This window comes from Schistocerca piceifrons, chromosome 1 (assembly GCF_021461385.2).
Source record: "Schistocerca piceifrons isolate TAMUIC-IGC-003096 chromosome 1, iqSchPice1.1, whole genome shotgun sequence".
NCBI classification, from domain to species: Eukaryota; Metazoa; Arthropoda; class Insecta; order Orthoptera; family Acrididae; genus Schistocerca; species Schistocerca piceifrons.
The window spans coordinates 41,415,253-41,440,104 of NC_060138.1; the positions used below are offsets into that span (position 1 = coordinate 41,415,253).

Sequence of the window (24,852 nt, forward strand, 5' to 3'; positions counted from 1 at the left end):
CCAAACTCCATTGTGAATTGTATACTGTTGTGTTTAAAATTTAGTTGGTTGAAGAATCTTTTAAGTTGTCTGGTACTGCCTGTTCATAAACACAGTACTTCTTCCACACAGTCAAGCTGAGGAGAGAGGGGATTATTTTCCAAAAATTGTTTTCAAAATTGTCCATGAAGATTGCCTAATCAATCCCATGTGGTTCCCTTCCTTCTGTGATACTAGATTACCCACAAAACATGCCAATACCATAACTGACCTCCACCATGCTTTGCTGTTGGCATCTCACACCGACTGTTCGTACGTTCACCACAAGGTCGATGAACAAGCATTCAGTATAGGCTTCCAAAAAAATTTGAATAGTACCTTGGACCATTGCTGCATGCTCCAATTCTTATGATGCTGTGCTACTTGCAATCTTTCCATCTTATTTTGTTTGAGTAGTGGAGGTTTTTTAGCCACTATGCAGCCCTTTAGACCTTCTTCACAAAGATGGCTCACTGTTGATACAAAGATTGGAGCTGCTCTCATAGTATTAATTTTCTCACAAATTTCAGCCGCATTATGAGTCCTCTGTTGTTTACTCTGTACACATATGAACTGATCTTCAAATGTGATGTTACTCTTGGTCTTCCAGGTCTTGAAATACTCACACTGGCACAAGTTTGCTTGAACCACTGCAATGTATACAGCTTTGTAGATTGGGCTACACCAACTTTTGCTGCTGCTGTTCTACTTCAATAGCCTTCCTGATACAGAACTACAATGCCAGTATGTTTTTGTTTCCAATCTCCTTCTTCTGTCCCATTAGGAGATAACATGCTATGAAGCTGATCAGGTATACACACTGCTAGATGCACACATTTTACTGTAAACTAATGCGAACTGATAGCTACACAGGCAGCTGAAGGAATGAGGCTTATTCCAATAAACCCTCTTAGGTAAAGGCATGTCACTGTTGTTGGGATACTCAGCAGCACCAGTCTGTGGGAACATCCAGTCAAATTCACAACAGAAGTGCTTAGTCTTCATGTGTTTTACTATCAGAATGAGGATGTGACAGAATATTTCAAATCCCCGTTTTAACCACAAATCCATAGTTATGATAGGTGAACAAAACTTTTGTCCCATGAGGATGTGACAGAATATTTCAAATCCCTGTTTTAACCACAAATCCATAGTTATGACAGGTGAACAAAAACTTTTGTCCCATAGTGCAAGGCACAGATAAATCCTAAAATAGTTGAGGCACATGCATGTTTGGAAATCGGAGAAGTACCATCCCGATATAAAAGCTTCTTCATCATTTGCCCCACGTTGAAAATCTCATAGTATACTGGTAACAAAAACTTGAGTCAGTGCAAAATTGTTTTACTAAATTAATACAAAAATCTGTATTATACTTTTTCTTAAAGTTTCTCGCATTTACAATTCTAGTATTCCTGCAGGGCTACATTAAATTAATAGGCATAATTCCAGTAGGCACATAAAACATCATAGTTAATGCAGTGATCTTCAGAAATTAAATTTGCCTTCATGCAAAATTCTGTTTACACCATGGCTCAGGAACACTCATTTCACTTGTGTTGACTCTCCACAACATAGGACAGTTGAGTGACATCAAATGATATAATAGCAAAAGCAACTATGAAATTAGACACGTGTAGGGTCCTGATAATGCCTTATGTGCTAAGGACATGTTTTAGATTGCATATTCAACATCCATGCAACCTCTATTCACGATAGGTACCGTTGGGATGAGGTTCAGGAAGAACGTCCCATGGAAAGTTGCAAAGCCCTTAGTCATCCATAATAGAAATATGACCAAGAGGGAGGAAACAGAAATCAGAGGCATTACAGTGAACTGGGTCTTTGGATGGTGTAAGTCAGTTTTATGTGAAACAGCATGATCTAAACTGATCTGTGCATTTTCAAATGCCAGTACCTCAACTAGAGAGCATTGTAAAGTTAGGGGAAGTTTACGAGCGACTTCTGCAACCGATGTTAATGTATAGCTTGGCAGGGAAGGGGGAAGAAGGCTGTTAAATATGCCTCGTGGCGGCAGTGTGCAGGAGGTCAAGCGGTCAGGATTTGATAGTGGGCATCCAGGGCTGCCGTTAAATGACAAAACAGGAAATTAAGTACAATGAACAGGATATATTTCAATATACGGAGTACAAAGGGTGTGCCTAGGGTCAGAAGTTAGCAGGTTTAGGCCAGTCTAGGAGGTTGAATAATAAATTAAAATGGGCAACGGAAGGGGAAGTGGTTCATGTTAACTAACGGTGGTGGCTGGTCGTGAAAGGCCTTCCAAAAATATGTCTGTTCTGCTCGAGGTCTGGATCACAAGAGAGCGAAGCAAGTGTGTTCTGCTCCACAGGACGCTCTGGCGTTCACAAGTGTCATTGGTATCCTGTGCACGCTATTGGCTAAAATCAATGGCGTAAATTCGCTAGCAGTGGCAGCAGAGGGCTCAGGGCGTCTCCTGTCAGCAGCTTTAACTGGACAGAACTGCCTTGGTTTTGAAAGGCAAGCAACTTGTGTCACATAGACACGGCGTGAATTACTCTGGGAGAAAACTTGTAAAGATTCCACGGGGCCTTTGAAATAAATTTCTTAAACTAATTCCCTAAAATATTCCTTGACTGGTTACCATCCCGTACAGTGTGGATATCTACTGAGCAGTTGTCATGCAGAGTTATCTTGAGGAGTAGAAGAAAAGGCTTATAGCATATATTAAAGGTATGTGCTCCATCTGAGTGGGGAGTTTGATAGTAGGTGTTATATGTCACACTGTGATCTGTTGAATAGTAAGTGCTGCAAGTTAATGTTGTGGAGCAAGAATGCGAAATAAGTGTGACATTATAGCTCTGACAATGGTTGCAGTTAGTGGCGTGGGGGCAGAATACAGCTAGTTGCTGCACACTTTGATAAACATGGGGGTCATGTGGCCTTTGCGACATGCGAGCAGGGGATGTGGCCTGTGACATCATGCAGCATGATGGCTGGGAAGAGGTAAGAAGGCATACCTGTCTCGCTGGGACCAGTATGTGTCCTGCTTGTGTGCTCTCAGCGGAAGCAGAGGGGTAAGAAGTAGGCTATTTTGCAATGACTTTTGTATGTGTTCACGATATGCTTGGTGCATCAACACAAGGCTGCGTCTGTGGTCTTGGCATGTATAACATGTTAACACACTCACCATATAGTGGAGATGCTGAGTCGCGATAGGCACAACAAAAAGATTCACAGAATTATAGCTATCGGCCATTAAGGCCTTTGTCAGCAACAGATATACACACACATGCACACACACACTCACACAAACACAACTTGCACACACATCTGCAGTCTCAGGCAACTGAAACCACACTGCGAGCAGCAGTGATGGGAGTGGCGACTGGGTGGGGGTGAGGAGGAGGCTGGGGTGGGGAGGGGGAGGGATAGCAAGGTGGTGGTGGCGGACCTCCACTGGTGCTGCTGCTTGCAGTGTGGTTTCAGTTGTCTGAGACTGCAGAAGTGTATGCTAGTTGCGTTTGCATGAGTGTGTGTGTGTGTGTGTGTGTGTGTGTGTGTGTGTGTGTGTGTGTGTGTTTGTGTGTGTGTATTGCTGACAAAGGCCTTAATGGTTGAAAGATATAATTGTGTGAATCTTTTTGTTGTGCCTTTCAAAACTCAGCATCTCCGCAGTATGTTCAATAGCAACTTTCCTTCTCTAATATTGTTACATTCCATTCTGGATTTTCCATTGTTTGATGTTAATACACGCAGCACAAGTACTGTGGATTAGGCCAGTTGTGTACACCATAAAACCTATACTGCAGGGATCCAATCAGTCAATCAATTTAATATTATACTCCTGCTGCTAAAATTCAAATTTAGTGCCAATATTGTGGCCTAATGACTTTTCAAATTTTTCTAATATCTGAATTAAGGGTAAAGCAATGCTTGACTCATTTCTCCGTAAACCTTATAAGGAATCTTCTTTCCCCTGCAGTTGCTACTTTCAAAAACAAAGCTGCTGTTACCACAGCTGTGACCACAATCATTCCACCATAAAATGCCTTTTGCTGTACTACTCCCACACTATATACAACAAAACAAACATCATCATAGATACACTGTATGAATACAAAAGAAATCCCCAGCTCACTACACTGAATAAATCATTCATCACTCAGCGATAAATACCATTAATCTGATAAAAATCCTTACTTAGACCAACAGTTCACTACCCACATGAATATTCCACTTACACCAGAGTGTAAGAATCCATCTCTTTGATACTTTAGGCAATATAAAGTCATCTTTTGTATCATGTCAGAGTTTTAAAAGCAAGCAAACGTAGCACTTAATTCCTGAGAAACACTTCTAAGTTCTCCACCATAACTGATCACAACAAGAACAGAGTAATTATAACACAATCCTCATGAGTATTTACTCTATCTCAGAAATGCATTCCAGTAATTTACATTTTCTTATATGCCTAACCACTGGCATCACTAGTTACCAATCAGAAATCTTAAAAAATGCAGGAGAGCGTGTAATTCACTCTCTCCTCCTCTGCCTAAATCTAAAATCTAAGAATATTTATAACTACACTCCCTACACATTATATGCTCCCCCCAAAAAAACTCCATTTGTTATGATGCATGTTGGTAACCATTATGTTCCAAGGAACCAAGTATTACATCCTCATTGCTGATGATAAATGGCTGGAAGGTGGCAGCTTCTTTAGTCTGAAAAATTTAACCTGGCAGCTGCCACGTGGACTTTCTCATCATAGTATCTATTCAAAGGCTGGATAAAATCTTCATAAGTTAAAAGTTCTGGCGATAAAGTAGGGAACACTATCCACTTGCACACTAGCTGTTGATAAGAAAAAAGATTGTTTAATTTACCTGGTATTTGGTGTTCAGATAGATGCACTTCACACTGGGCTAAGTACTCAGCCCAGTCCTCTTAGTCCTCTGTTCCTGATTGTGAGTCTCACTGGCTGCCGTCTGCATTTGAAAGAATTCCCCCATCATATCAGTAAGCTGAATCATTTGTTACACCTGTAACTGAAGAAGCTGTGCTAGATGTAGTGTTGGTGCCAAAGGTGCATTCAATAGTGGTGTCACTAAGTGCAAAGTAGGCATACACAGTGCTTGCAGAGTGGTGATGCCATGGCAAAGCAAAAGATACTGAAGCTAAATCAATATGCACCACCACAAACAAACTGGACAAAAATAGTGAACACTCCTTTGAAACAGAAATTCCAGCAGGGATGATGAAACAACGAAAGGATTATCTTTTTGAAAACATCAGGCTTTGTTGCAAAGAGGACTAAAAAGACATTTTGTGTCCCGAAGTAGAATCATAACTTGAACCAAAACCTCGAGTCAGTGACAGTGAGGATCACAAGGAAGATCCTTACCAGCCAGATACTCCAGAACCAAAAAAGAAGAGAGAAAAATGCTGTATAGAATGACCTTGAACCCCTTCAATCAGTTGTGAATGCTCTTGAGCCCTTTCAGACACAGTTATTTTAGAAATAGAAAATTAAATCCTTTGGACACCATAAAAGATGGGATATCAGTAACCTACCTTGGGGGATTTTGTGAATCCCATTAATGGCTTCAGAAACAAAATTTAATCTAAAAGATGCCGTAACACATTAAAAATAACCATATTTTGTCAAAAAGAAAGCTGTGCAGCACACACTAATTTTTCTCACTTTGGGGCTAATGTATTCGGTTTTAAATTTTGTACACTATAATGTGTTATAGGTCTGTAATGGGTAACCATGTCACATGTAATGTTAACTTAAAAACAGTCTTTACTGCTTGCCAAAGGACCTTTCCTCGACGTTGACCTCTATCTGTCCAATGGCCAGCTTCACACATCCGTCCACATCAAACCCAACAACAAGCAACAGTACCTCCATTATGACAGCTGCCACCCATTCCACATCAAACGGTCCCTTCCCTACAGCTTAGGTCTTCGTGGCAAATGAATCTGCTCCAGTCCTGAATCCCTGAACCATTACACCAACAACCTGAAAACAGCTTTCGCATCCCCCAACTACCCTCCCGACCTGGTAGAGAAGCAAATAACCAGAGCCACTTCCTCATCCTCTCAAACCCAGAACCTCCCACAGAAGAACCCCAAAAGTGCCCCATTTGTGACAGGATACTTTCCAGGTCTGGATCAGACTCTGAATGTGGCCCACCAGCAGGGATACGACTTCCTCAAATCCTGCCCTGAAATGAGATCCATCCTTCATGAATTCCTCCCCACTCCACCAAGAGTGTCTTTCCGCCATCCATCTAACCTTCGTAACCTCTTGGTTCATCCCTATGAAATCCCCAAACCATCTTCTCTACCCACTGGCTCCTACCCTTGTAACCGCCCCCAGTGTAAAACCTGTAAGCCCAAATGTCTGCTTGTGTCTGTGTTTTGTGCGGATGGATATGTGTGTGTGTGTGAGTGTATACCTGTCCTTTTTTCCCCCTAAGGTAAGTCTTTCCGCTCCCGGGATTGGAATGACTCCTTACCCTCTCCCTTAAAAACCACATCCTTTCGTCTTTCCCTCTCCTTCCCTCTTTCCTGATGAAGAAACGGTTGGTTGCGAAAGCTTGAATTTTGTGTGTATGTTTGTGTTTGTTTGTGTGTCTGTCAACATGCCAGCGCTTTCGTTTGGTAAGTCACATCATCTTTGTTTTTAGATATATTTTTCCCATGTGGAATGTTTCCCTCTATTATATTCATATCATTAATTTGAACCCAACAATTACGTTTGCTATTGTCACTGTTGCATTTTGAAATCTTTTCTGTCATCTTACTTTCTCTTTCTGTTTTTGCAAGTAGTTTCACTTTGTATTCACCTTCTCCTTTTTACCATAATCTGCCATACAATTTTATCCCGCCTATATATACTCATTAATACATAACCCACTACCAAACCATAACCAAAAAAATTTTTTTTTCCGCTTTCATCACTACCGCTGCTATAAAATCCACCTTTTCCAGTTCACAAGCAGTTCCTTTCACCTATTAAACAACCATTTCGGCTAGTTATAATAACTTTCAATTTATTTCCATTTTCGTTTTTCCCACTTCACTGATCATTTTTAGCCACTTCCCACAGGTTTTAACGTCATTATTTCTTCGTCAGACAATTGTTAGCCTCACTTTCATAATCTGCCACCACAAAACCACTCCTTTTAATACATTTACACGCAGTTTTTTCGAAATTTTCCCAAATTTCTCCATCCTTTAACGTGTTTTGACGGCAACACAACCACCTAACCTTTGTGCACATCGTTGTTTACCAACTCAAGTTCACCACAGGATCAATATAGCTCAGCTTTAACCAACACTTTTTTTACTTTTTTCACACCAGATCTCCAGTTGCTTTCTAGTACACCTTTATCTCTCCCCATATATTTTTGTTTTCATTTTCATTTCAGCCTCATGTTACACTTTCCACCTTCTAATACCATGTCACACTCACAACATCCCCACGATGACCCCATTAAGTTTTATTTACATTCCCTCCGCAAACATGCCAGAAAAATGTCTGTCTGTGTATGTGCGGATGGGTGTGTGTGTGTGTGTGTGTGTGTGTGTGTGTGTGTGTGTGTGTGTGTGTGTGTGTGTGCGAGTGTATACCTGTCCTTTTTTCCCCATAAGGTAAGTCTTTCCGCTCCCGGGATTGGAATGACTCCTTACCCTCTCCCTTGAAACCCATATCCTTTCGTCTTTCCCTCTCCTTCCCTCTTTCCTGATGAAGAAACGGTTGGTTGCGAAAGCTTGAATTTTGTGTGTATGTTTGTGTTTGTTTGTGTGTCTATCAACATGCCAGCGCTTTCGTTTGGTAAGTCACATCATCTTTGTTTTTTTATGCTGTTTCGTGTTTCTTAAATATGTCAAATTAAATAGTGGTAATAAAGTGAAACATCAAGACACATTATCTCAAAACACCTATTTTCCACCACCAGTATTCAACCTGCCATAACTCATTTAGATTTAGAACTAGAATGTTTTCCCTCCAGATTATTAAAATTTTTAAAATAGCTGAATGTAAAAATTACAATAGCTCAATATCTAAAATTTTCGACGATAGCTGCTTTTTTACTTTCTTTCATTTTTTCCTTTGGGGTGCAATGGTTGCTATTGAAAAATGTGTTTAACTTGTAATGGTTTTTGATAAATCTTCTGCTTGATTTAATTTCACTTGCCAATTATTGGTGTGTAGTAGAGTAATAATGTAACATATAGACTATTCTAGTAGTTGGAAGCTAATAAGGAATTACTAACCATAAAGTTTCCAGTCTCATTACAGAGACAGCGCATCAAATTTGTGAAATCGTATGTATTGCAAAAGAACTATTTAGATTATCAAAAGATGTGCGATTCGTCTATTGGCATGATTTATTAAAACTTATAGGGAACAAATTTCCAAGGCAGGTTGATGATCCTATGTTGTTGTACAAAAAGGCAACTCAGTTGCTGTGGGTAACAGTCTTTTGTTCTCAAACCAGAACATAACATACTGATGGTAACATGCTACTATTTGCATTAGGATTCAAATTTTGGCCTTGCCCATGCACATTATTTTTTTCTGGCACTGGAGTGGCCTTCCGTAGAAAGTTGAATACTTAGTCATTATCAGCTATGGTATTCTGTTGACCAATGAAAGCTTAATAAACTGTGTCACATCCCAGTCATTAATAACACATAAACTTGCACCATGAACCATGGAACTTGCCATTGATGGGGGGGGGGGGGGGGGGGGGGGCCTTGCATGCCTCAGCGATACAGAAACTATTCAGATAGAGAAGGAAGATGAAAATTTAATAGTCATGGGGGACTGGAATTCGATAGTAGCAAAAGGAATAGTAGGTGAATATGGAATGGGGGCAAGGAATGAAAGAGGAAGCTGCCTGGTAGAATTTTGAGCAGAGCATAACTTACTTATTGCTAACACTTGATTCAAGAATCGTGAAAGAAGGTTGTGCACATGGAAGAGGCCTGGAGACACTGGAAGGTTTCAGATAATATTAGATAATGGTAAGACAGAGATTTAGGAACCAAGTTTTAAACTGTAAGACGTTTCCAGGGGCAGATGTGGACTCTGACCACAATGAAGTGGTTATGAACTGTAGATTAAAACTGAAGAAACTGAAAAAAGATGGGAATTTAAGGAGATGGAACCTGGATAAACTGAAAGAACCAGAGGTTGTAGATAGTTTCAGGGAGAGCATTAGGGAACGATTAACAAGAACAGAGGAAAGAAATACAGTAGAAGAAGAATGGGTAGCTTTAAGAGATGAAATAGTGAAGGCAGCAGAGGATCAAATAGGTAAAAAGATGAGGGCTAGTAGAAATCCTGGGGTAACATAAGAGATATTGAATTTAATTGATGAAAGAACAAAATATAAAAATGTAGTAAATGAAGCCAGCAAAAAGGAATGCAAACATCTCAAAAATGAGATTGACAGGAAGTGCAAGATGGCTATACGGGGATGGCTAGAGGACAAATGTAAGTATGTAGAGGCATATATCACAAGGGGTGAGATAGATGCTGCCTCAGGGTAAATTAAAGGAGACCTTTGGAGAAAAGAGAACCACTTGCATGAATATCAAGAGCTCAGGTGGAAAACCAGTTCTAAGCAATGAAGGGAAAACAGAAAGCTGGAAGGAGTATATAGAGGGTCTGTACAAGGGCGATGTACTAGAAGGCAGTATTATGGAAATGGAAGAGGATGTAGATGAACATGAAATGGGAAATATGATACTGCGTGAAGAGTTTGACAGAGCACTGAAAGACCTAAGTCGAAACAAGAGACAGCTTACACTACACTCGTTCGTCCTCTGTTAGAATATTGCTGTGCGGTGTGGAATCCTTACCAGGTAGGATTGACGGAGGACATTGAAAGGGTGCAAAAAAGGGCAGCTCGTTTTGTATTATCACGTAATAGGGGAGAGAGTGTGGCAGATATGATACATGAGTTGGGATGGAAGTCATTAAAGCAAAGATGTTTTTCGTCGCGGCAAGATCTATTTACGAAATTTCAGTCACCAACTTTCTCTTCCGAATGTGAAAATATTTTGTTGAGCCCAACCTACATAGGTAGGAATGATCATCAAAATAAAATAAGAGAAATCAGAGCTCGAACAGAAAGGTTTAGGTGTTCGTTTTTCCTGCGCGCTGTTCGGGAGTGGAATGGTAGAGAGATAGTATGATTGTGGTTCGATGAACCCTCTGCCAAGCACTTAAATGTGAATTGCAGAGTAGTCATGTAGATGTCATGTAGATGTAGAAGGCTCTGGGAGTAGAAAATATTCCATTAGAACTACTGATACCTTATTTACTCGAATCGAAGCCGCACTTTTTTTCTGGTTTTTGCAACCAAAAAAACCACCTGCGGCTTAGAATCGAGCGCAAAGTAAGCGGAAGTTCTGAAAAATGTTGGTAGGTGCCGCCACAACTAACTTCTGCTGTCGAATATATGTTGCACTACACTGGCATGCTTTGCAGGCACAAAGATAAATACTGGCGCCAAAACCTCTGCATCAGTAAAAAAATTAAAAAAAAAGATGGAAGACGAGCTTTTTTCTCCGCCCCGAGTTTCAACCACTTCATTTTCATACATTATCCAACGAAGTAAATACAAATTCCGTATTGTTCATTTTCGAATGTAGCAGAATTTCAATGTACTACGAAAATCCGACTGGCAAGACCGTTTGGGATGTTTGTCAACATGGCCAACTCTACGTTCTGAATTTTTTCCTACCTGTGAGAAGAGATGGTTGCTAATAGGAACTTTTATGAATTGTGAATCACACGCAGTATTCTCTTCACCATAAGAATAATACGAATATAAACATTTTGCCATGTATTCTTTCCTGTTTGCTGCTTTCTCACTTAAATCCTTTCTGCCCAATAAACTACGAAACTAGAGTGCGACAACAGCAAACGCGGAAGAATATACATATCATGTCATGTTTATATTCGTATTATTCTTATGCCTAATAGTGATACAGTCAGAATTGAAGGACGGGAATTAGATTTTTAAATCTAAGGTGACTCTAATTTCTGAGCAGAATATAATTACTAAAGAGGCGTCTGCAAAGATTTTCAAACGGAGAAAAGTTTTCGCTAAACTCTCGTTCTGAACATTTTCCATCATACGCAGCCTATTATTTGGTTCTTGTTGATCATTATCAAAGTAAGCAACAGTGTAAGTAACAACAAACAGCAGTCTCTTGCCATTGTTTCACTAATGAGACGATTCCTCTCTCTTCTTTTTTTTAAATCGTAAGCGGCGGTAGCTCGCACAAAAGCAACCCATGCCTCGAGCGGCGACAGGCCGTAAACACTCATTATCAGAATGTGACGAACAATGCGTGACACAGTACAGTAATGCATTTCAGCTTAGAGTGACGTTAACACGTATAACAAAGAGAACGGCACTTATCAGATGAAAGAAAAATAAGCAATCAATTCAAACCAGACGAAGCACGTTGAAAAGGAAGGGTACCCGTATAAATACGGACGTAGTGCCTGACGCATAGCAATGACTACCTGGTTAAGCTTAACTGCTAAGCTTACGACAACCAAACTACTGTAGCTGTATCGTCATTTATTCAACGTAAATTTTGTCTCATATTACAATGGACCAACTTTGTTTCGATTTGGAGGTGTGGCCTAAAACTTTTCTCTCTGCTTCGAGTCTCAAACTTCAGGTGCGGCTTAGATTCGGAAAATTTTTTTTCCTTGATTTCGAGTCTCATTTTTCAGGTGCGGCTTAGATTCGAGTGCGGCTTAGATTCGAGTAAATACGGTAGTCTTGAGAGAGCCAGCCCCGACAAAATCTACCTCCTAGTGAGCAAGATGTATGAGGCAGGTGATATATCCTCAGACTTCAAGAAGAAAATAATAATTCTAATCCCAAAAAAGCAGGTGTTGACAGGTGTGAAAATTACTGAACTATCAATTTAATAAGTCACGGGTGCAAACTACTGACACGAATTCTTTACAAACAAATGGAAAAACTGGTAGGAACTGACCTTGGGGAAGATCAGTTTGGATTCCATAGAAATGTTGGAACATGTGAGGCGATACTAACCCTACAACTTATCTTAGAATATAGATTAAGGAAAGGCAAAACTATGTTTCTAGCATTTTTAGACTTAGAAAGCTTTTGACAATGTTGACTGGAATACTCTTTTTCTGATGGTGGCAGGGGTCAAATACAGGGAATGAAAAGCTATTTACAATTTGTACATAAACCAGATGGCAGTTGTCAGAACTGAGGGGCATGAAAGGGTAGCAGTGGTTAGGTAGGGAGTGAGACAGGGTTGTAGCCTATCCTTGATGGTATTCACTCTGTATATTGAGCAAGCAGTAAAGGAAACAAAAGAAAAATTTGGAGTAGGAATTAATATCTATGGAGAAGAAATAGAAACTTTGAGGCTTGCCAATGACATTGTAATTCTGTCAGAGACAGCAAAGGACCTGGAAAAGCAGTTGAACAGAATGGAGAGTGTCTTGAAAGGAGGATATAAGATGAACATCAACAAACGCAAAATGAGGATAATGGAATGTAATCAAATTAAACTGGGTGATTCTGAGAGAATGAGATTAGAAAATGAGTAGAATTGTGCTATTTGGGGTGCAAAATAAGTGATGATGGTCAACATAGAGAGAATGTAAAATGTAGACTGGCAGTAGCAAGGAAAGCATCTCTGAAGAAGAGAAATCTGTTAACATCAAACATTGATTTAAGTGTGAGGAAGTCATTTCTGAAAGTATTTGTGTGGAGTGTAGCCATGTATGGAAGTGAAACATGGATGATGAGAACAGAAGATTTTGATATGTGGTGCTACAAAAGAATGCTGAAGATTAGATGGGTAGATCATGTAACTAATGAGGAGGTACTGAATAGAATTGATGAGAAGGTGAATTTGTGGCACAACTTGACTAGAAGAAGGGATCGGTGGGTAGGACATTTTATGAAGCATCTAGGGATCACCAATTTTGTGTTGGAGGGCAGTGTGGAGGGTAAAAATTGTAGAGAGAGACCAAAAGGTGAATACACTAAGCAGATTCAGAAGGATGTAGGTTACAGTAGGTACTTGGAGATGAAGAACTTTGCACAGGATAGAGTAGCATGGAGAGCTGCATCAAACCAGTCTCTGGACTGAAGACAACAACAACAACCACACATAGACTATTAAATACGGTACTGAAATTATTTTCTTGATTGCAATGCTTTTAGATTTCAACAGAATATTTGTTCATAGCTAGGTGACAATGTTGTACCTTGGAACACGTTTTCACACTTGGCAAAAGTTTAATGTTCTGGAATAATTTTTGAAATTTCAGAAAAAGACTGCATCCCATAAGAAGTGAGTGTCATTTAAAAATGAAATAAGAAAAGTATTAAACTTGTATTGTAATGGTAGAGGCAAAATTCTGAAAAGTGTACAAAGTACAAAACTCTCCACTGTCTACAACTCCGCTGTCTTCTATACCAGTGTACTAAGCCTTTTCTCAGTAGTTCAAGTTGTCAGTCATTTCTCGGGTCCTCTTGGTACATTGCTTATGCCTTTGCAACCCCTATGTAATTTGGTCATTTGCAACAACTTTTCCTCCCAACAGACGACTCAGCTTGTACTTTCAACAGGTTATTCACAAATGCTAACACATCTTCTCGTGCCTTGCTCAAAAAAGACCAACTAGGCTAGCAGCACTAGCATCCAGGATGGGTAGTGATAAACTGAACGAGGGTCTGCTCTTCTTCAAAGCATATAACTGCCTGTTGAAGTCTATATTAATTGCCTTCATTTGAGCTACTCATTCTAGTAACGTTTGAGTCACTTCCTGAGTGCTAACCATCTGTGCCTTTGATTCACTCAGTTGTAAAGCCTTTGTCAATGCACCAGGACAAAACATGGTAGGACAGACACAGGGGGACAATGGAACTTAGCACTACTGTAACAGTTCCTTAACACTACCCCATTTATACACTCAACTGCCAGCTCTATGCTCTCTTTGCACTCCTGCCCTAAAGCCCAAACCTTGTACACCTAAAGCATGTAACAAGTGTAGATGAGCACATGGGGCATTATGCCCCAGAAAATTAAAAATCGTACATCCACCTGTACAAGTATAGGCATGTGTCTCCCTTGTACTTCTCTTGAACTCCCTCAATTCTCTTCCTGCACCAAATTTTACAAACTTCCTTTTAAAACCAGCCTGCCAGTTTGTACTTCTCTTGAACTCCCTCAATTCTCTTCCTGCACCAAATTTTACAAACTTCTTTGTAAAACCAGCCTGCCAGTTTGATTGGTACAACATTGTACAATGTTTGAAGAGAGAACAACCAGAGAAAATACATTTTGTTTCACCTCACCACATTGCTCCAATGACACTATATGCTTATCTATGGCTTTCTTCAATGTCACTGCTCACTTCTGACACTAGTTATTATAGCCCCAGTATTGTCTGAGACGAATGCCCAGATGATGTCTCAGAATGATAGGCCAGACAGTAAGGCATGAGGAACGAGTTTTGTAGCTGTTGTGGAATCATAAACTCAGTTGCAATAACAACATAGTTTATTCAGGAGAATACAAACATGGTATCTTGATAGGAAGCTTTGACTCCAGGCAGCAGTGTTCCACAGCAGGGCACCCGGGTGTATGCCTGAGATGCGTCAAGTGTTGGATCCAAGTGCAGCAGAATGCTGATGCAGTGGAGCTGCATGTGCTGGCACATGCCTGTTGATGTCAGATTTGTAACAACAGCATGCTTATGTGTAGATCAGTCACACCATTAGGCATGAATTGCAGTGACCAGCCATCAGCTCATAGTAAGTCAGGTGTGAGACTCCCTAGTGATGTCGAGGAGTCAGTTGATGGCAGCCCACAGAAGGCTGTAGCTAGAAGGTGCCAATTCAAGTTCTGGTGGTGTGGCCTACAGAACAATGGTTAGCAGAGGCAGTGACCCATTCTAGATGAGACTGGATGATCATAGTTCTCAGCCTAGGCAGCAGCCAACAACAGATAATGTTAGACTTGGACGGGCAGTATTTATACTTACTTGACTGCATTCTACTATGATGAGCTGTCACTTCTCAACATGTAGATTGTCCAAGACAGCACAGCATGAGGTAACCTGGTGCTCAACTGCACCAGGTTGGTGGTGTATGTCATGTCACATCAGCACTTTTCCTGCCCACATGTCAGAATTTTACTGACAGCCACAGGTTGTGAAGCCTGTTAGAGAATGTGTCAGTGTTTCATTTTTGATACTTGATGGATAGTGTGAATAACAATCTTTGACTGTTTGTTGATGACGCTGTACTGTACGAGAAAGTGTTGACGATGAGTGATTCTAGAATCATATGGGATGACTTAAGACAGAATATTTATTTGGTGTGATGAAAAGCAGCTGCTCTAAATGTAGAAAAACATTAAGTTGATGCAGCTGAGTAAAAAAAAAGAATCCTTTAACGTTCAAATGTTGCATTAGCAATGTGTTGCTTGACAGTCACATTGATTAAATATGTAGATGCAATGTTGCAAAGCTATATAAAATGGAAGGAGCATGTAAGGTCTGTAGCAGGGAAGGTGAATGGTCGATTTCATTTTATTGGGAGATTTCTACAAAAATGTAGGTCATCCATAAAGGAGACAGCATACAGAATACTGACATGGCACACTCTTAAGCACTGCTTCAGTGTTTGGGCTCCATGCCAGTTTGTATTAAAGAAAGACATTAAAGTAATTCAGAGGTGTGCTGCTCAGTTTGTTCCCAGTAGGTTCAGTCAACATGAGTATTATGGAGGTGCTTCATGAACTAAAATGGAAATCCCTGCAGGGAACAGAACATTTATTTCACAAAAAAAAACATTTGAGAAAATTTAGAGCACTGGCATTTGTGGCTGACAATTCCACTACTGTCGACATACATTCTGCATAAGGATCACAAAGATTAGGTAAGGGAAAATAGGGCCTGTACAAAGGCATAAAGACAGTCATTATTCCTTCATTTGTCTTGACCAGTAAGTATGGAAAACTATCTGAAAAACCATTTCATCATATTTCAGTAGGATAAAACCTGCCTGCATCTGCCAAATAATGTACAGTACTTCTTTGAAGACATGGTGCAACACAGCTTCCCTGGCCTGCATGTTTGCTTGGCATGCTACCACCCATTGGAATTGTAAGGTTATGTGTATGCTTAGCAATGTGTTTGTCACTGTCAACCAGTAACCTGTGTTGTTCATTTGTAGGCTTACAAACCCTCTTCGATTTGCAGCACTTTGGAAACTAACACAATACTACTACAGTCTCAGGATCAGATATTGTGTACAGTTAAATATTTCAAATCATCGGTATACTGTCATGTACCTAGTCTGGGATATACAGTCTATTGCAGTTACATGCATCGATCGTGATGCAATTTTTACAGGTCTTGATAAAATCTACCTATATCTATTTTTTGGCACTCGTCAGTATATTCTCAACTGCCATGGTTGTACAGGGCTACTATAAATGATTCATTCATTTCTAAGTACTATATTTTCGAAAGTATTACATGTAGAAATATGAATGATGCATGAACAGTACCACAAACACCAAGTTTGAATTGTGTCCACCAGTTGCCATTATGAGTGCAGTGCCTTGACAAAATGGTGATAAAGCAAGATAAGGGTTTTGTGTGTTGTAATATATGAGATGTTTATCTGTTGCAATAGTGCATTCAGGAGGAAATATGGAAAGAATTGCCATGTGAACAGAACCTTGTTTATTGGTATTGACAATTTAGGGATACTGGCTATATCTGTAAACAGAAAAAATATTTGTTAACCAAGTGTCTAGATGCCACCATGGACAGGGTGAGGGAAAGTTTCATACACAGACCAAAAAAATAATCGACAGTTTGTGGAAGCCATGCACTTGGAATACTGAATCACACTGTAGAAGTTTTGTAATGGTGTTTACATTTCAAACTGTACCATCTGCACCTCATGCAATAATTAAACTGAAAGATATGGCTGGTGCCTTCAGTTTTTCATCGCAATGCGGGAAGCACTTGAGGATAAACATTTTGCTTCCAAGCTGATATTATTTGAGGAGGAATCAACCTTACATTTTTCTGGAAAGGTTATCAGCACAATGTGAGAGTATGGGGCACTGAAAATCCTCATGAAATTGTGATGCATGAATGGAATTCACCAAGGGTTGGTATATTCTGTGTGGTATCACAGACAAAGCTGTATGGGCTGTTTTTCTTTTGTGAGAAGACTGTGACAGTTACCTCCTGGTATGTTGCAGTTGTGGTTGTCTCAAAATGACTGCTGCTTCCACAAATTTCATCTTCCAACAAGATGAGGCACCTCCTCATTGGAGCATTGATGTTTGTGGCTCCATAAACAACAAATGTCCACATCACTGTGTTGGCTGTGGTGGTGAAGATGATGCGGCTGTGTTCCCTTGGCTCCAGGTTACCTGACCTAACGTCATGTGACTTTTTTCTTTTGCAGTACAGTAAGAACCATGTTTACATAGCCCCGCTGCCAAGATCATCGGTGCTGCTGTGATGAACCATTTACAGGATGTTGTTACATGTGGTATGACAAAATTTTGGACATGTGTTGTTTGACCAAAGGACTTATGTTGGGAATTTCTAGAGTGGAAAATGCAAACTCGGCGAGTTTACAGTTCTATTCATGACAGTTAGATTTCTACATGCAATACACTGGAATATATCAATTAATTCACAGTAGCCCTGTGTTCATCTTTTGATGATTTGGTCCAGGACTGCAAGTTACATCTTCATAGGATGTTTAAAATGATTGAAAAACAAACAAAAACTTCTCTTGACTTTTTTTTTAACCAAACTTTTCTTTCCTGATAATGTGGTCCATTCAGAAATTCATTATGGATTGTAACTTGTTTAGTCTCAGACCAGGAAGCATTAAGAAAAAAATGTTCAAGCTTCTCATAACTTAAATATTGTAGTCTACTTTGGCTTCCCAATGTTACAGCATATCCCTCTAAAAGTCTATTGACAAATTTAATTTTCTGGGTCCTATCATGTCAGGTACACAGTTGCCTCTCGACTAGTAAATAAAATATACTGAGTGGTATTACCATGTGCCAAAAAAACATTTCACTGGTGCACTGCCTCAGTAACGCTACTGTGAAGAAGTCTCATAAAATCTATTTCCTGAAGGTTCTTTGATATCAGCGTTTGCCAGTTGTCAGTTGGTTTCAGATTCTATTCTATTTAATGTATTAATTTTTGTCCCACAGAGTCACTCGTGGTCTCAACTTAAGTACATCACCCAGTTGGGATGTGTACTGGCACTGGTTAGCATTATGTGACTAAATGCATCTAGTGATGAGAGTTTTGGTTTGTGGTCTTTGACTCAATGAGAGCTTGAGTTCTTTTTAATTTATGTTCACTATTGACCTGTTCAGAAGAGAATTCCTTTCTCACAGCATCAATATTAGCTTTCAGACACGTTTTTACCTCAGCCATGTTGTTCTCTAACCTTTACACTTTTATTGCTTAACTATCAACTTTCTCACAAATCTCTACCTTCAAATTTGCATTTCAAAAAGCAATTTCTTCTTTTCTGTTTTCTTGGTCATACATCTGTTCCTCCAGCTTGATGTGTCTGGCAGACCTTCATTACCAGTTTGTAATTAATTGAGGGAAACTGTAATCTGAATTAAGGCACCAGGAAGGTTTGCTGGTGTTGCATGAACAATAATACATTGGCCACTTAAACTTACACCACAAAGTGCCTGTTCTCCACTAGCCTCAGATTGACTTTTAATTCCATGTTAGCCATTTTCCAATGACAGAATAATTCACTTTCAAACAAACAAACAAATATTTCTTATCCTGTCATGTCCTGGATGAAAAATTTTGGTGTCATCTTTCAGATATCAGTGTGCAAACATTTTATTCGGGCAGGTTTCATTCTTATTTATGCGCGCTATTTTGTATTGTGGGAGTTGTTCTTTGTGTGGGGGTGACATGTGGCAGAAAATATCCGCTGCTGAAGCCACCTAGCAACACACCTCTGTCAGGCAGGCTGCAGCAAGCACAGCCACTGTGACTCAGTTGCACGGCCCATCAAGACAAGACATTTTCAGTTCAGTCCACAGAGTGCCTTCACCTACACCAGACATGGGAACAGATGGGGCACACAACTGCGACAGTGGTCTCTCCTGCTGTCAACCTTCTACTGCATCCACTGTGTCTTGTGTGGGCAATTGAATGCAAATATACTTGTGCCATGTGAGTATTTAGGACTTCATCAGCCCCAGTCCAGGCAGTTCTGCTACAGCCAGTTAACTGATGTCTTCATCTACAGACCCATCACTTCTTCCAGCTGCACACCACCGTCATTGCCAGTGGACAGCGCTAAGTTTGGCAATGTGCTCACAGGAGCTGCTGGTATCACATGTTACTGTCAGACTCTTCTGATGATGAGATTGAAGGGACTTGAAATTATACCTGGTTTGTCAGAGATTTCCGAGTATTTAGTCAAGTGGGAGGGCTGTATCATATCATAAAGAATATTCAGGTGTTCCAGAAAGAGAATGATTGTGTTGTTAAGCATTCAGTAAACTGTAGGTTTATTCTAAGATTTTTGTCCAGGTTACTGACATTTTTGCACTTTGTCTATTTGAGCTTCAGTTTTGATCAGAGGAGGCCATTTGTGTTATGTTTATAAAAATATTAATAAATAGAGGTGGAACTTATGTTTTTTTGTGCGAGTATTCCAAACCTAGAACACTTCAGGGACAGGGGGATAAAAAAAGAAAAAGAAACCGCTCAAAATTGCTTTAGATGAATCCCAGATCAAGAGTCCCTAGTTAAGGTCTACCTGTTTAGCGTATAATCTAGCCCCATTTAGTAGCTTCTCAGATCCACAATTACATACTTATTGTGTGGTCATAGCTTTGTCCAGTGCTGCAGAACCATGGCTTTATTTGATGTTTGAGACGATACTAAGGATTTAAATACAAACAAAAATTTTGAGTAATGGATTTTTTTTTTTTTTTTTTTTTTTTTTTCCCAGCCCAAATTAAGATGTGTATTTGCTCCACTGGAGTATGGCCATCCTCAGTGGTGGCAACATACTGTTTACCAGATTCAAATGAACACAGTATCACCTGTAGCTATCAAACCAAACCATAATCTGTTGCTCCCATCACTGTGCTAGCAACTGCCAAAATTAACTCTTGCTGGAAATTAACTGTTACTATTTTGCTTTCTGTGTCATTCTAATGAGATGAACCAAGCACTGCATCAGAATTACTTTTAGATCAAATTGTCACTTTCAAAATTTCAAATGACATTGTTTGTTAATTGTAAGGAAGATTCATTGTAGCAAAATAAAAAATGAAGACATATAGATTACCAGTTCTGTTCACATACAAATCATGTTTTAACTCACTGACTAAACTGGATATACATGTAGACAGAAGGGCTGCAAAAATTGCTAAAAAATGTCAAAATAAAAACAAAACATGATGTGGCTGATATGCATATCAAGGAAATGTATTTAATGTGTCGAATACATATATGGAGTTATATTCTGCTGTAGCAAAATAAGTTGTTGATGCATTTTATCATTGTATTAAGTAATTTCAATAGAAAATTGTTCTTTAGGTGGAACAAAAAGGTGTCAAGATATTTTTACCTTATGCTTTGACTATGGTACCTCAATTGCTCCAGAATGCTTTTCAAACCAAGTGTCAAAAAGTAAGCTGATTAATGCTCTTCTATGAAGCTGTGTGAGAGTAGGTCATTCAAGCTATTCCCCATAAAACTTGTTATGGCACTGGAAATAAAACATGATTCTGACTTCAATAAATGTTAGTAATGTTGTGGATTATTTCTAAAAAATAAACCCAATATGAAAACTTGAATCACTAGATGAAAGCAGATAAAGTAAATGTAGATCGAAAGATTGCTATGAAAAGAGAGACAACATTTCACTCAGTTTTATAGCTGTAACTTACTTCTGAACAAACTTTTACTGTGCAAAAATGTAGACTACTTGAACAAAAACCTTCTGCTTGAAGCAATCAGTTAGATATAGATCAGTTATTTGGAAGCAGTCTTCGTCTGACACAAAGAATGGATAATTCAACAGACTTTCACTTCATAGTTTACTTAAATTCAGAGGGAAAATGTAAGCTGTTATCAGTAATTGCATGTGTTGTAGCTCTTAGGGGCTATTAGTACTTGTACAATCACTTAAAATTCTGCACCATATATGGTTAACAGCTCCCCCCCCCCCCCCCCCCTCTCTCTCTCTCTCTCATGATAGTAACACACACACACACACACACACACACACACACACACACACACACCTCTCTTCTACAAAACATTGCTTTATGAGAATAAAAAAACTAATTTATTCATTTATAGGTATTTTTGAGTGTGTAATCTGGTTTTGCTTACAGAATTTCTGAAGAAGGCTTATTTTAATTTCTAAAAACACAAATGCTCTAAACTTCACAGGGCACAGTGAGAGTACCGGCACCAGTTCAATATGCTCACAAGTTGGCATTCTTGGTAGGACAATCTCTCCACACTCGACCAAGCAATGCATTAGAGGATTTTCTGTATTTCCTGTAGAGAATTTGGTATTTTGATGGGAATCTTGATAGTGAGTATGACTGTAAGTATTTTATAGTTTCATATGTTTTAACACAGCTGATCCATTTGTGGGAGATCGTTCCATATATTGTACTGTCCATAAGTAAAGTGAGATGTTAGATTGTGTTATTTGTTATCTTATATTTGTACGTTTATACTTTTTCCCCAAAACTACATTATATTTAAGCACATAAAAGCACTAAGCTACTTTGTGCATAATCCAAAGTAAAAATTATTTATACATTGCTAAAACAGTTAATGAGTTCAGTGACAGTGTAGAACACTCAACATTGTGTGTATGGCAAAATTGTTGTGCAGTCGAATTGTAATTGGTCTTTCTCTGATGTATGGATTGTGTATCAAATTTAAGTTTTCTGTGTCACTAACTGTGTACTACATAATTGTGTTATGTAGTTGTGTGCTTCTGTTGTGAAGATGACTGTGGAAATGCAGGAGAGTATGGAACTTGCTGCTGGTAAATATATTTCTTCTACCAAATCATGGTAAATGCATACCTCACATTAGTATTTTTCTCCTGTTGAAAGAATGGCATCAGTAATCTCTTATGCACCATCTCTGTAAACATTGTAGACAGGCATCATAGATATGTGTATACAAATGGTGATCTAAAAAGTATAGAAACCTTTGCTTATATATTTCCAATGCATGATCACGAAATATTGTTACCAGATTATGCATTTTGGTCAACAGTGACCATACTCACTAGGGAATCACTTTAGAACAGGGCTCTACCATAGCTGAGTCTTGGACTGGGGGAGTGAGTGTTATGAATATGTTAAGTGACTTGAGGCGGTACTCATTAAAACAAATGTGCTTTTCAAATGTCTAGATATTTTCATGAAATTTCAGCCACCAACTCTCTTCTCCTAATGCCAGAATATTTTGTTGACTCCCACCTGTATAAGGAGATGGTAATAAAATTAGAGAAATAACAACTCACCGGGAATGGTTTAGGGATTCATTTTACCCACATGCTCTGTGAGAGTGCAACAGCCAAGAAATAATTTGAAAGTGGCTCTATGAATTTGAGAAAGAAGTCTCTGAGAACATGCATGTGGAACTCAGCATTGTATGGTGGTGCCTTGAGATGTATTGCTATACAAGGATGTTGAAAATTAGGTGGACTCTTAAGATAAGGAATGAAAGGGTTCTCCACAGAATTAGCAAAGAAAGGAACTTGGAGATCACCAACTATAAGAAGGGTGAGGATGATAGGACATGTGGTAAATCATCAGGGGATAACCTCCATGGTACTATTGGGAGTTATAAAAGGTAAATACTATAGGGGAAGACTGAATGGAGTCTGTATCCATCAAATATTTGAGGATGTAGGGTGCAAGTGATCATTGTGAGCTGAACAGATTGACACAAGAGAGTTCATGGGTAAACATTTCTCATCTGGGAAGCAGATTCAATCATATTAAGTCATATCTCGAAAATTATTGAACTCAGTGAAGTAGATTCCTCCCCCTTGATTACCAAAATATCTTGCTCGGTAGTGGGTGTGTCCAAAGCTGTATATCACATTGTACTTGATGTGTTAAGCTTTGGAAAATTGCATTACATTTTTTCAACATTCAATTCTTACAAGTATGAAGTTACAGATCTGTTGTCTGTAAAAACGTTGAATTTGACATATGGAATAAATCTGTATAGCATCTCCTGTGTGCTCCTCTTTCATTTAGTGTCATCAAACCTCATAATGCATTCAAAATTAGACACTACACAGAGCAACAGAGTGGTGACCAACAATGCTAGACTCCCACTGGTGTATGGATTGTGTGTGTAGTCCATCAGGCTATCTGTCAAATGCCAACTACTTTAAATCAGATTACAACTCTACACATCAGCTTTCAAAGTTATAATCTTCATTTAAATAGTTAAAATCATTTCTTAATTTCTAATTGGTATTAGAATGAACAAGTACGCAAGAGTGCTAAATTCCTACATTGCTGGAAGGTACTTTGAAATTTCCGATTTTTTTTTTTTTTTTTTTTTTTTTTTTTTTTTTTTTTTTTTTTTTTTTTTTAAGTATCTTACGTCAACCAGTGCTCATACAGACACATAACTTTAACGTTTTTGCATTCTGACAGAAAAATTTTCTATTATTCAAACAGTCAGCAATTAGACCATGTCACTGCACTTTTGCTCTGGAAGGAATTTTAGTCTTTGGTTTTTATGACCTTGAGTGATTCTTCATTTCAGTTATGCAGTATCAGCTTTCCCTACTTTTTAAGATCTGGCAAATCTGATAAACATCTTAGAGCCAAACCTACTTAAGGGCAGTTCCCAGACATTTGTGACTAAAAAGATCATCAGGATCTATGAATACCGATCCTGTTCTCCAGTATTACAAATTATCCTCTTTGTATGCTTTCCACATATTGACCTTCTGTACATTAACAGTATGCCGCTACATACAAGTCTAGATATAAGTTTATGGCAGTTTGAATTATATTTCCTGTTTCTGTGACAGTATCTTCCTCCTTATTGCTACAAAGAGGATTTTCCCAAACTGAACCTTTCCATATAGTGATTCAAATGGCTCTGAGCACCATGGGAAAGACTGAAGCCATAGTGGCCGGCTGTCTAGGCAAAGAAGTCATGAAAGGAAGATGAGTGAGTTTACCACCTCGTAAACAATCTTCAGAATATGAATTTGCCGAATCTGTTCAGTCGAAAAGGGTGGTTATCTACATAAAGAAATAAACTGAACGTGCTCTGATGGGATAGATCATGGTGTCAGTGTTTTGGGATGTGAAAACTGGATGCAAGCATTCTTGAAAACAGGCCCTGCTTAAAGAAGAAGATAAAATCTTCCATCACGACAACGCCCTTGGCCCTAAAGTGTCTTAGCAGTGGGGACATTGAAAGATTTGCACAGTGAAGTGCTGGAACATCCACCCTATTCCACAGGTTTATCTCCCATGGATTTCAGTCTGTTCCCAAAGCTGAAGAAATTCCTTGTTGGATAGAGCTTTTCTTCCAGTGAAGAAGTCATTGTGGCTGTAGATGTGTACTTTGCAGCACTTCTGGAACAACACTAAATAGAGGAGATAGTGGCATTGGAGATAACATTGAAAAATAAAATCTTCTCTGAGAGCATTACTTGTCATTTTCACTATTAGGCCGAGAACTTTTCAGACCAC

General features: G+C 39.1%; 1 protein-coding gene across 1 annotated transcript in view; it reads left to right on the forward strand.

The window, feature by feature from the left end:
* The window catches only part of LOC124775645 (piwi-like protein Siwi), a 299,921-nt gene extending 278,260 nt beyond the window's left edge, over positions 1-21,661 (forward strand). Inside the window, exon 14 of the mRNA XM_047250510.1 lies at positions 21,545-21,661. Coding sequence (XP_047106466.1) covers positions 21,545-21,661 — 117 coding nt within the window. The remainder of the gene's footprint in view (positions 1-21,544) is intronic.
* Positions 21,662-24,852: the final 3,191 nt, after the last annotated feature.